An 11434-nucleotide genomic window follows, 5' to 3' on the forward strand; every position below is an offset into this window, starting at 1 on the left:
CTTATAAAAAATCTTCTTCCTGCCAACCCTGGTTACCGAAATCTGGTGCCACTGATATGTCTGCACTTCTCTCTGGTGCTCTGAAACAGACGATACAGACAACACAAACACCGCTGCACGTGACGCTAGTTAACACTATACTCGACAGCAGCTAACGTTAGCCTACCGCTAGCTAGTAGCTGGATTAAAAACGATTAAAATGCTGACAGCTAATGCTAAACGGTGTAAAGTTTGACTGTGTTTTACTGTAGAGGATTCAACACCGGTATGTAACAATCTGCAGATGCCGTCGGAAAAACAACACAGACTTGCGTTCAATTAAACTGGTAAACTACAGCCTCGTGGTGCATTTGAAGTTATTGTGAATGGTCTTTTCCCATCTGGTGGTTGTTTTTGTCGTTCAACAGCAATTTACTAGTGAAATAAGTTATTGTTATACATTATTATTAAATCATTTAATTTTGACCATATGGCCTTAGCAATAAACAAGCCGTTCTTTAATGTCACCGACTGTTGTTTAGTACCTTTTTTTTCTTTTCTTTTTTTACTTTCTTAAAAAGTATCGGTTCAGGCACCGTTAATTATGTATGCAATTAATTTCGATTAATTAATCACAGTATGTAATTAATTAGATTACATTTTTTAATCGATTGACAGCCCTAATTTATTTATGATTGCTTATTTATTATTGCTGTCAAGAAATGGATTTGTAGATTTAAAATGATTGTGGTTACAGGCTTTAATATTCGAATCAGCGGACAGGATGTTGGAAGAGGCACGTTCAGTCAGCGACATGCCATGGTGGTGTGTCAAGACACTAATGACATGTACATCCCTCTGAACCACATCAGCCCGCAGCAGACAGGCTTCCTGGAGGTAAAATCCGTATAAAACAGATAAAACATCAGTGTGAACACAATCTGTTTAAAGCATGACATATCCTTAATTCTTAAATTAAAGCTGGAAGCAGCATTGGACGGGCCCTCACACCTTTGTGCACGTTACTGACAGACGCCGCTCCTTTCTGCCGTGCATTTGCGTGACCGTCGGACCCCGCAAACCGTCACCAATGGAAAAAGGAACTCTCTGCTGAGTTCAGTGATACCTCACACAAGAGTCTACGAGAAATGGGTCTTTAGTTATGAAAGGGGCGTGGCTAAAGCATAGGAAAACAACCAATGAAAAAGGAACTCTCTGTTGAGTTCATTGATACCTCACACAAGACTCTATGTCAAACGGTTCATGAGTTGTGAAACGTGGCCAACGTGTAGGGGCATGGTCAAAATGCAGGGGGCGGCTCAATATTACATCTAGACCACACATTGTAAATTTCATGTAAATCGGATGATGTTTGTCATATAAGGCTGATTTCCTGTTGCCAGCAGGGGGTGCAATGACTACAAGTCAATATTGGCCTGTAGATTTCCTGAGGCCTGGACCCTTGTCAATCACGAGAAATTTCGGGCAGATTGGACAATGTACACTGGAGTTAGAACAACTTCATCGATAAATGCTCAAAATGGCCGCCACGCCCACACCGTTTGATGAAAAGTCTTGCTTTTAATAACTTCTCATCTTTATGGTCTTAAGATGGCACGGACCAAATTTGAAGTCGATTGGATGACATCTCTAGGAAGGAGTTCGTTAAAATATGACGCGTGGAAATGGCCAAAAATGCACTAATTACACACGGTCAATTCAAAATGGTGGACTTACTGTTGAGTTTAGGGCGGGGCTCCAAGAGGCTTTTTTGTACGTCGTGCCATGATACATACAGTATGTGTGCCGATTTTCATTAGTCTACCTGAAATGTACAGCAGGAGCTCAATTTTTGAAGTTTTGTAGGGGGCGCTAGCCAGCCATTTTTACACGTCTATTTCTGAAACCCTTAAAATATATATATATATATATATATATATATGTGTGTGTGTATATATATTTTTTTATTTTTATGTTTTTCACTAGCCCCGATGCGTGGGCAAATTCTGGTGAGTTTTTGAGCATGTTTAGGCCCTCAAAAAGGCGATTCATTTGTTGGAATAATAATTCCTTCAATTTTAATAGGGCCTTCGCCGACGTTGTCGGTGCTCGGGGCCCTAATAATATCAAACAATTTTCATCCTTTTCTGTTTCATATTATGGTGTGCGTGTGTGTATGGGGCGTGTGTGTGGGTGTGTGTGTGTGGGTGGGTGTGGGGGTGTGTAGGTGTGTAACAGCCCACTGTCTGAGGAGGCGGTGCTTGGATTTGAATATGGTATGAGTATCGCACAGCCGAAGCTCCTTCCCATCTGGGAGGCTCAGTTTGGAGATTTCTTCAACGGAGCGCAGATCATCTTTGATACCTTCCTCACTGGAGGTACATTCTGACTACACTTGTGCTATCAACAGATTCACAATTACTCTTATCATCATATATTTCTGGAAATTTCTTCACACATCAGATATGAAACTGCTGTGTCCCCAGGTGAAGCCAAGTGGCTGTTACAGAGTGGGATGGTGATCCTGCTGCCTCACGGCTATGATGGAGCCGGACCCGAACACTCATCCTGCCGTATGGAGCGCTTCCTCCAGGTCTGTGGGACTGAAATGTAAAGCCAGTCAAATGTCAGTTTCTGAGCACTTCATGATTTTGTGTTGATAGCCATGTCAACATCCCAGTTGTAATTAGAACTGGGGGACGATATGTCAGTCTTGGCATTTAAGGGGCGCTATGTAGTTTCGGCAATTTCTTCGCTGTTTTCTCGCTTTTTGCTCACAGGTTTCTCTATAGAGCTCCACCTACAGCTTCGGAATAGATATTTGGCAACACTGTCGTAAAAACTCATTGGCGACTCTCCCCCTCCCATCTTCTCCCTCTGGTCATGTGCATTTGTTTTCAAAGAAGCCGGCGAACGCACGGAGCTGTGTCCACTGAGGTTTTTCTCGAAATATTACCCTTCTCTCCCGGGTCCATAACATTATTCTTTTTTCCTACAATGGCCTTAGAACGCTGTCGGAGCAGAAGCAACTTGCATTTGCCAACGTCAAGCTGACAAGAAACTCTGTGGCAGATAAAGTTTCTGATCAAAGATACTTACAAGTGCAACAGCAAGAACGCCAGGTCAGCATCAGATTTGCAGGCTTCTGTTTGTCTCAGTTCTCGCCATTCTGAAAACGCAGGTCCGATGTTTACTCGTATCTGACCCCTCGCTCTCTCAGTCTGCCGTTTCCTCTTTCTCTGTTCCTCCGACAATGCTTTCCTAGCTTACTGCTGCTTTTATGCCGGCTCAGCCATGACAATAGTGTGAAAAACTCCATCGCTCCATCGGCTCGCCGGCCCAAAGTTGCAAGGGTGGTTTTTCCGCTCACAGGCGCTAGGGGGAAGCGAGACGACCACCATCCAACCCAAAAAAAAGTCATATAACCATTCCAATGATTCCGAAGCTGTTCAGTTAAGGTAAATTAAGCTAAAAAACTGCATAGTTCCCCTTTAATATTACGTTACTGCCTGAAAATTAGAGCTTAGATCGGGCCCAAAAAATCAAGCCCGACCCTACCCGAGCCCGTGCACGTTGCGTCCGAACCCGGCCCGACATGTTAACTGTAATTATGAGCCCGAGTCCTATTTAAACCTGACATTTTTTTTAATACGTGGGCTGTTATTACTGACGTTGTCAACTACAATTCCGAGTTGTTTGAACTACAGAAATCTGTTTAAAATTATCTTAATGAATAATGCAACAAGGACGAAGCATGTAAACTGCGCTGTTTGTTTATTCAGACTGGAATGGGTCGCAAATGGATCCGAATGAAGAAATGTAAAAAAAACTCTAACCTAAACTCGACCCTATAGCCTAGCTGCTCCCTCAGCCGAATAGTGTGGGTAACAGATCAAGGCATCAACATAATCAAAGCCCCGGAACCATATAGGAGACTTTCTTGTCTCGATCACCTAATTAATACTGTCCTTCACCACGGTCTGCATGCTGACGCACTGGCCGACAACAGTGCTGCAGATGGGGGAGACACGATGTAGCACAGTTTACCTCAAAAGTTAATTCTCCTGTTTTTCTTTTTTTCTTTACATCTTCAAGCTCCATGTTGCACTTAAGATACACAATACAGCACACAGCAGGCCCGGTGTGATGCGTGCGAGAGGAGGAGACTCCGCGCATGACACGTGCTGCATTTTGTAACTGCAGCCTAACTTTTGTACACATGTTACTTTTATATAGCCTAATATTTCTGATTATGGCATAGCTTTTTCCCCACCCCAATTAGGCTAAAAAAAATAAAAAAAAATTTGCTTGATCAAGTGCCCAGCCCGGACCAAGGATAGTGGCGGAAAATAACGGCCCGAGCCCGGCCCGACCTTGGCTCAGGTCGGGCTCGGGCTCAGGCAGAGAATCTAAACTCTACTGAAAATCAAACATGGACGCCTCAGGTCAGCCAAAGTCTGTCGTTTAAGGTAGTTCAATCTAAATGTAATGGATATAGTGCTATGTTGTCAACACACTATTTCTTATCCCTCACACAACTACTATGCCACTAACCGGTGTAATCAATAACAAATCAATAGAGCTAATGTCTCTTAATTGTCCATTAGCAATCAGCAGACAAAAGACATCACATTGAGGCTGTGTCTGAAATCACTCTTTACTCCCTCTGTAATAGGCACACTGTAGTTTATTAATTGAGACACTTAAGAATCGTCATTTGGCATCATCATTAACAGCTTTAGTGTCACACGACAGTAATCTTTTGATTTTGATTAGTTTTTTTAAAGCACTGCTCTATCTCTGCCGTTATTTGTTAACTGCTTTACAGATTTAAGTTTGGATGTTTCTTACCAGCAGCTTTCTAGTTGGTAATGTGCTTTTACCTGAATTGTAAATGATTGCTAACTTGTCTTGTTTTGTCTCTTAGATGTGTGACAGTAAAGAAGAGGGTGTGGACGGTGACAATGTGAACATGGCTGTGGTCAACCCAACCACTTCTGCTCAGTACTTCCACCTGCTGAGGAGACAGATGATCCGGAACTTCCGCAAACCTCTCATTGTGGTTGGACCCAAGACACTGCTCAGATTTTCTGTAAGCACTGTAGAAACATATAACATTTCCAACTCCCTTTCACAGATATTTCCATGCTAGTGGCTGAATAATGTGTGTTGTTTTCACAGGGAGCAGCGTCCAGTCTGACTGCAATGACACCAGGAACATCTTTCAGACCAGTGTTGGGTGATACTTCAGTCACAGCAGAAAGGTAAAGAAGTCACAACATCTAATAATTAAAAATGTATTCTGTAGTGTGTCCTCAATGTGGTGAAAATATTTAAAGAATAATTCAAATTGCAAGGCTTCAGATGTCAATGCAGTGTTCATAGACTACTTTTCTTAAACAAGAGTTTTGTCATTGGTTGTTTTGAATAGTCCTTTTAGAAAAACCTGCTAAACGTGGAAGACACTTAAAAAAGCATAACCCATACATTAAGCCCACTCATTTCTATGCTACGCAGTGTCCAGAAGGTGGTGCTGTGCTCAGGGAAACATTACTATGCCCTGCTAAAACAGAGGGAGACATCAGCAGCCAACCAAAACACAGCACTCATCCGTGTGGAGGAGCTATGTCCGTTCCCACTGGACGCTCTGCAGCAGGAGCTCAAAAAATACCCCAACGCCAAAGGTACGTGTAGGACCTCCACCTACCCTTAGTACGCATACTGACTTTATAAGTAAATGTTTTTTATATAGCGCTTCTCTAGTCTTAACAACTACTCAAAGCGCTTTTACATAGTACAGGAACCATTCACACACATTTACACACCGATGGCACAGCATTGGGGTCAACTCGGGGTTCAGTGTCTTGCCCAAGGACACTTCAACATGAGACTGCAGGGCCAGGGATTGAACTACCAACCTTCCAATTGGCAGGCAACCGCTCTACCAGTGAGCCACAGCTGCCCATCATAACTGCCATCACAACAACACAACAGTTGATTTCAATCCAGTCATTGACGAAAAGTTCATTTCTGTATGTTTTGTTTAGGTTTTTGTTTGCACTGCTGTATTACAAGCAAACCACGGCTCGCTTTATGAACAAATTAACACTTTCACAACGTTGTTGTTGTGGACATTTCAGCGTGAAATTGACTGCGTTTCTCACCATACATTACCATTTCTGGCCTTTACATCACTTAAAAACCAAAAAAGAAACATAGTAGAGGACAAAGTAACAGCCACTACAATAATCTCGCAGTAAAAACAAATGTGCTGAAGCTCATCATATGTGATTTAGGGCTGCAACTGATGACGGTTTATATAATCAGTTATTTACAATATCAATTAATCTGCTTTCATGTGCCTCAGTTGAGGAAAAAAAAATGATCTCATATTGCACAGGGCAGAAATAAAACCCTAAAATGTAATAAAAAAGCAGATGCAAACTCAGATCTGCTGGAAGATTGTTCCAGATATCAATGTGATGGAGAGAAACTAAAAGCTCCCATGTTTTGTTTTAATCCTCTTAACTTTGCTTTTTTTGTTTTTGAAATCTACATAGACACCATCACAGTAGTCTGGCCCACTAAAAATACACACGCTGAAAAGTCTTAGGTTTAGGTCTTGCTGAAACATTAGTTGTTGTAGGCTATGTCCTTCAATTCTCGCTATATTTTCATGGTGTGACACATTGTTTTGTAATTGTCCTGATAAGGCACAAATGGTAGACTGGGTAAACCCAGCCCGATCTGCCGGCGATTTGATTTCACCCTGCAGCTCAGGCTGGAAACCTGTACGTTTATCTATCCTGCTTCCGTTACAAATTTGCGGGAACCAATCACAAACTGGCTTATCCACCTGGCGCGCTGTTTGCGGGTTTAACTCGATGATGATAGAGAAGCGACCAAGCAGCCTTTTTTTTTTTAAGATACATTTTTTATTTTTTTCATTTTAAACATCAGAACAGACAAACACACTTGAACAGGAACAACCACCCTCTCGAGGAAAAGAAAGAAAAAACAAAACAAACAAACAAATAAACAAAAACAGAAATCATACCTTGCCTAGTCGCTTTCCTCTACTTCTTGTGATGCTGAGGTCATTAGGACTGATACCTGTGCTGCTGCACCTTTCCATAGGTCTATAGTTGATGATTTGGCTTTGTTAATCCTTGCTGTAGAGAGCTCAAGCATAACTATGTCCAGAAAATATGCCAACCACTGTTTTATACAAAGCGAGTGGGGGGGGAGCCAGCGTTGAGCTATCATTTTCTTGGTTGCGGTTGAGCTGGCTAGCCAAACTTTCCTCTGTCTGTCTGGTGTAATTTTAGAGTCGTCATTAAGTAACAAAACAATCGGGTCAGTAGGAATTCGACATCCTATTACATCAGATATTATTGAGGTTGTTTTATTTCAAAACTCATGCACCTGTTCACACTCCCAGACCATGTGCAGGAAAGTTCCAGTTTGTTCAGGTTGACAGAACGTGCAATAGGGAGTAGGAATGCCTTTAGAGACGAGGTGTCCAATATGTCCAATGACATATGTTGAAGTGGATCTGCTGGTGATTTGGGTTATTGGAACAGTGGGAAATGTTGTCCCAAACTGTCTCCCAATTAATTGTGTTCCCCTCTGGGCTCAGCTCTCGATCCCATTTCTTTACTATTGGGAGTTCGCCTACGGATACTTGCAACAGTTTAGCATAAATCCTGGACACTAATCCTCTCGCAGGAAAACAAGCCATTTAATGATTGGGTGGGTCCCAAGCAGCTTTTTGTTTACATTCAACAAGCCGGCCACCGAAGCGCACCACTCCATGGCAGCAACCCATTGATGCCGCTGTCGCTGCTATGTCACCCGGATCGTTGGTCTAAGGACTATCCACTTGCGTACAGAGTCATTTGAACTATGCCCGTTGATCACGCCTCTTGTGCAGTAGAAAATACAGAGCAGACTCCCCAGGCTAATGTTCAATCTTAAAAGATTGAGCTTGGTCTGGTGATAGCCAGACTACACAAATGGTTCAGTCTTGATTCAAAATGAGAAATTATCTTTTATTGACAACAGAAATAAATTTCAGTTGTATCATTCACTACTTGGAAGAAAGTGATTTTTCATCAATGCCCTCGATATAGCCATCTAAATTTGACTGTTGGGCAAAAACACAATTACAAAAGCAGCTCCTTAAGTGAGTCACAGGAAGTTGAATGCCATTTAGCAGTGTGCGGCAACTTCAATAGTCTGACAGTCGCCACTATTATTACTGAGTTCTCAAGAAAACATTACACAACTCACAAAGAAACCAGAAATCTGTCAAACAAAAATCTAAAGTATGAAGCTTCACCAGACTGGTAGTCACTGCAGGGCTATTGTATCAAGTGTCTCTGTTATTTTGTCCACCCTCTGAAGCTCAATGAGTGTCAATCTAGACTTTGGCTGCGATTTTTTCATTTTGTTATGCAAGACTTCCCAAGCCTGAGAAACTAAAGGCTATCAGTGTCGACATCCTTGTCTTTACCCATCATTCTTTGAATTTGTGGGTTGTTAAGTGTATTTACTGAAGAGGATTTTTGCTCTTCTAACAAACTGCAACACAGTTAGGGCACATCAGAAGAGAAGGATGCCGTTTTCACATAGAGAGCTTCTCCCAATAAAGGACCAGTGTGTAGGATTTAGCGGCATCTAGCGGTGAGGTTGCACCTTCCCTCACCGCTCCCTTTCCAAGTGTGTCTGAGAACCTACGGTAAAAGAAACGCAAAAGGCCCTCTCTAGAGCCTGTGTTTGGTTTGTCCGTTTTAGGCTACTGTAAAAAAAGATGGCGGTGGAACGTGACAGATTATTTTTGTTGTTGATTAATCTTTCGATTATTTTCTCGATTAGTTGTTTGGTCTATAAAATGTCAGAAAATGGTGAAAAATGTCAATCAGTGTTTTCCAAAGCTCAAGATGACATCCTCAAATGTATTTTGTCCACAACTCAAAGATATTCAGTTTACTGTCAAAAAGGAGTGAAGAAACTAGAAAATATTTGAATTTAAGAAGGTGGAATCAGAGAATTTGACTCAAACGGATTAATCAATTATCAAAATAGTTGCCGATCAATTTAATAGTTGCAGCTCTAGTTTAGATATGAGGGGCTTACTTTAAGATAATGAAACCATGAATATTATGAATTATTTTATTATGAATATTTTCCATTTCTGCCAATAGATCCCTCCTAATCCTACACACTGCTCCTTTAACTTTTACCAGCACAACAGTGCATGTACTTACATCACTGTAGGCGCCGATATACTTGCTTTTAACTATGCGTTCGCGTACGTAAGATGGCTGCCACGCGTATCCTGCGTTTCTTTGAAGCGCAGTTTGTGCACGTCTTCAGAAATTAACGCTATGCGTTCGCAAGATGCAATTCAGCACATGAATGTGGGGGCAGCATATCATCTGACAGGAGGGTCAGCAGCTCCAGCCAAGGAATACCTTCCGGTGTTGGCCAGGGATGATATGGCCCTGATCTGCCCCCTAGTGGATATAAAATCTGTCTAAAAATCGTCAGTGCTGTTCAGCCCTCCCCGTTCAGTCAAATAGTTTGCCTCTCAAATTTGAGTCTGAATTTGTCTTCAGCTAATTGGAAATGGTGTTTGGCAAAGGCAGCCAAAAACTAAAATAGAAGAGCTCCAACACAAATATTTACATTGTCAATGAATCTGCTGATTATGTTTAGGATCAATCAATCAATATTTTGGTTTCTGAAATGTTCAAAAGTAGTAAAAACGACCATTACAATTTACCAGCATCCAAGGTGACATATTATATTGTCGGACTAGCTGTCCAACAACCAAAGATATTCAAATTTACTATAAGAGACTCAGAAAACCAGCAATATTCATATATGAGAAGCTGGAACGATTAATCGATTATCAAAATTGTTGCTGATTATTTTTCTGTAAAACAACAAAACAGCTAACATGTACATTTGCTATACAAATTAAGCTGCCTAATAATTCCAGCTTAAAACATTTTTTAAAGAATTATGCTACATCCTTTTTTATTATTTATTTTCCCCGTCAAGACAAATGGAGTGAACCGCTTGAAATACTGTTAAGTGAAGGTACTGTATGTTCCAAGACTGAAGTTTTAGTTATTTGCGTTATTACAAATGTCATTGAAAAGTGACATTTAAAAAGTTCAGGTTTCACTTCGGCTCTCTATTTCATTGTTCTCACCTCCACAAACACACTGAAGCAAATCCAGTTTCAGTTGGATCTAGATCAAACCCTCTGTGGTCAAAGGGCAAAAGACAAAAACTCCCTAAACTACACAAATAAGACAAAACACTGTGTCCTCTTTTACTTTCAATGTGATTAATGTTTAAAAAAATTCCCTGACAGAGTTTATTTGGAGTCAGGAGGAGCCCCAGAACATGGGTCCCTGGGCTTTTGTAGCACCCAGGTTTGAGAAGCAGCTAACCTGCAAGGTGAGTAGTGTTTCAAATAATATAATCTACAATATGAAGCCTAATGGTTCTGAAATTAATTGTTAATATTACACATACTAGAGCGTCTCTTCTATCTTTCTCAGCTTCGATTAGTGAGCCGACCTGCTCTGCCCGCCCCTGCTGTCGGTATCGGGACTCTACATCACCAGCAGCAGGAGGCCATCCTCACCGCTACCTTCTCCTAAGACTCAACAAGACTGGGAACTAAAATAACCAGTAAACTAGCACCACACTACATGCTGGTATTTGCTGTGGTCCTCCAAACCATTGTTGCTAAATGTGCTGCAAGGCAGATACACGGTACCTTTTAGACAATGTGGATGTTGCGTTTAAAAAAACACCCACCCACAAGCAGTGTGCAATACTGCACATACAGGGCCACAAGTAACAATTAATAATATAACAAAGAAATTTAAAGGAAGTGTTGAAGAGAACCGTGTTCATTTTAGTTGTATTATCACAGTCAACCAGGTTTTAATTATCATGTTTATGGTTTGAAAGAAATGCCTGAATTCATGTCTGCTTGTTTCTAAAGTGTTCCCCCCTCTCTCTTATTCACTATGCCTGTATTTTATGTGTTCAGTGGCAAGGCACAATGGCAAGAAGAAGGACAACTGTAAATCGAGGCCTTAGAGACCATGTTTACAATGTGATAGAAGTAAAGAAGCACGGTTAGCTGACCATCATATTTGTAGCACTGGGGATTGCATCTTACCTGTGTTAAACCGGTTCGAGCTCCATGTTTTAGGAATCAAAACTGTTCAGTCGCCTGATGCATTCAGTCTGCACAAGTTTTCTATTTCTTTTCTTTTTTCTTTTTTTACTGTTCTGAACAGAAAATATCAGTATAGGTTGTTAGAAATATCCGTGAAATATTTATGCAAGAACAGGGAGTACTTGAACTGGATTTCTGAAAAGACAAAAAATATATGTCTAGATTTTGACTGTTGAATGCTTATCC

At 41.2% G+C, this 11434-nt stretch overlaps 1 protein-coding gene across 2 annotated transcripts in view; it reads left to right on the forward strand.

Moving 5' to 3' along the window:
* Nucleotides 1-11399, forward strand: part of dhtkd1 (dehydrogenase E1 and transketolase domain containing 1) — a 20455-nt gene extending 9056 nt beyond the window's left edge. The window contains exons 10-18 of one of the 2 annotated variants that reach the window (XM_031282591.2): nt 737-876; nt 2207-2357; nt 2466-2572; nt 4907-5071; nt 5161-5243; nt 5497-5663; nt 10367-10452; nt 10557-10689; nt 11057-11399. In XM_031282591.2, coding sequence (XP_031138451.1) covers nt 737-876; nt 2207-2357; nt 2466-2572; nt 4907-5071; nt 5161-5243; nt 5497-5663; nt 10367-10452; nt 10557-10658 — 1001 coding nt within the window. In that variant the 3' untranslated portion in view covers nt 10659-10689; nt 11057-11399. Of the gene's footprint in view, nt 1-736; nt 877-2206; nt 2358-2465; nt 2573-4906; nt 5072-5160; nt 5244-5496; nt 5664-10366; nt 10453-10556 lie in introns of both variants that reach the window. The other variant, XM_036003018.1, reaches the window with a different exon arrangement.
* Nucleotides 11400-11434: the final 35 nt, after the last annotated feature.

This window comes from Sander lucioperca, chromosome 7, assembly GCF_008315115.2.
Source record: "Sander lucioperca isolate FBNREF2018 chromosome 7, SLUC_FBN_1.2, whole genome shotgun sequence".
Taxonomy (NCBI): Eukaryota; Metazoa; Chordata; class Actinopteri; order Perciformes; family Percidae; genus Sander; species Sander lucioperca.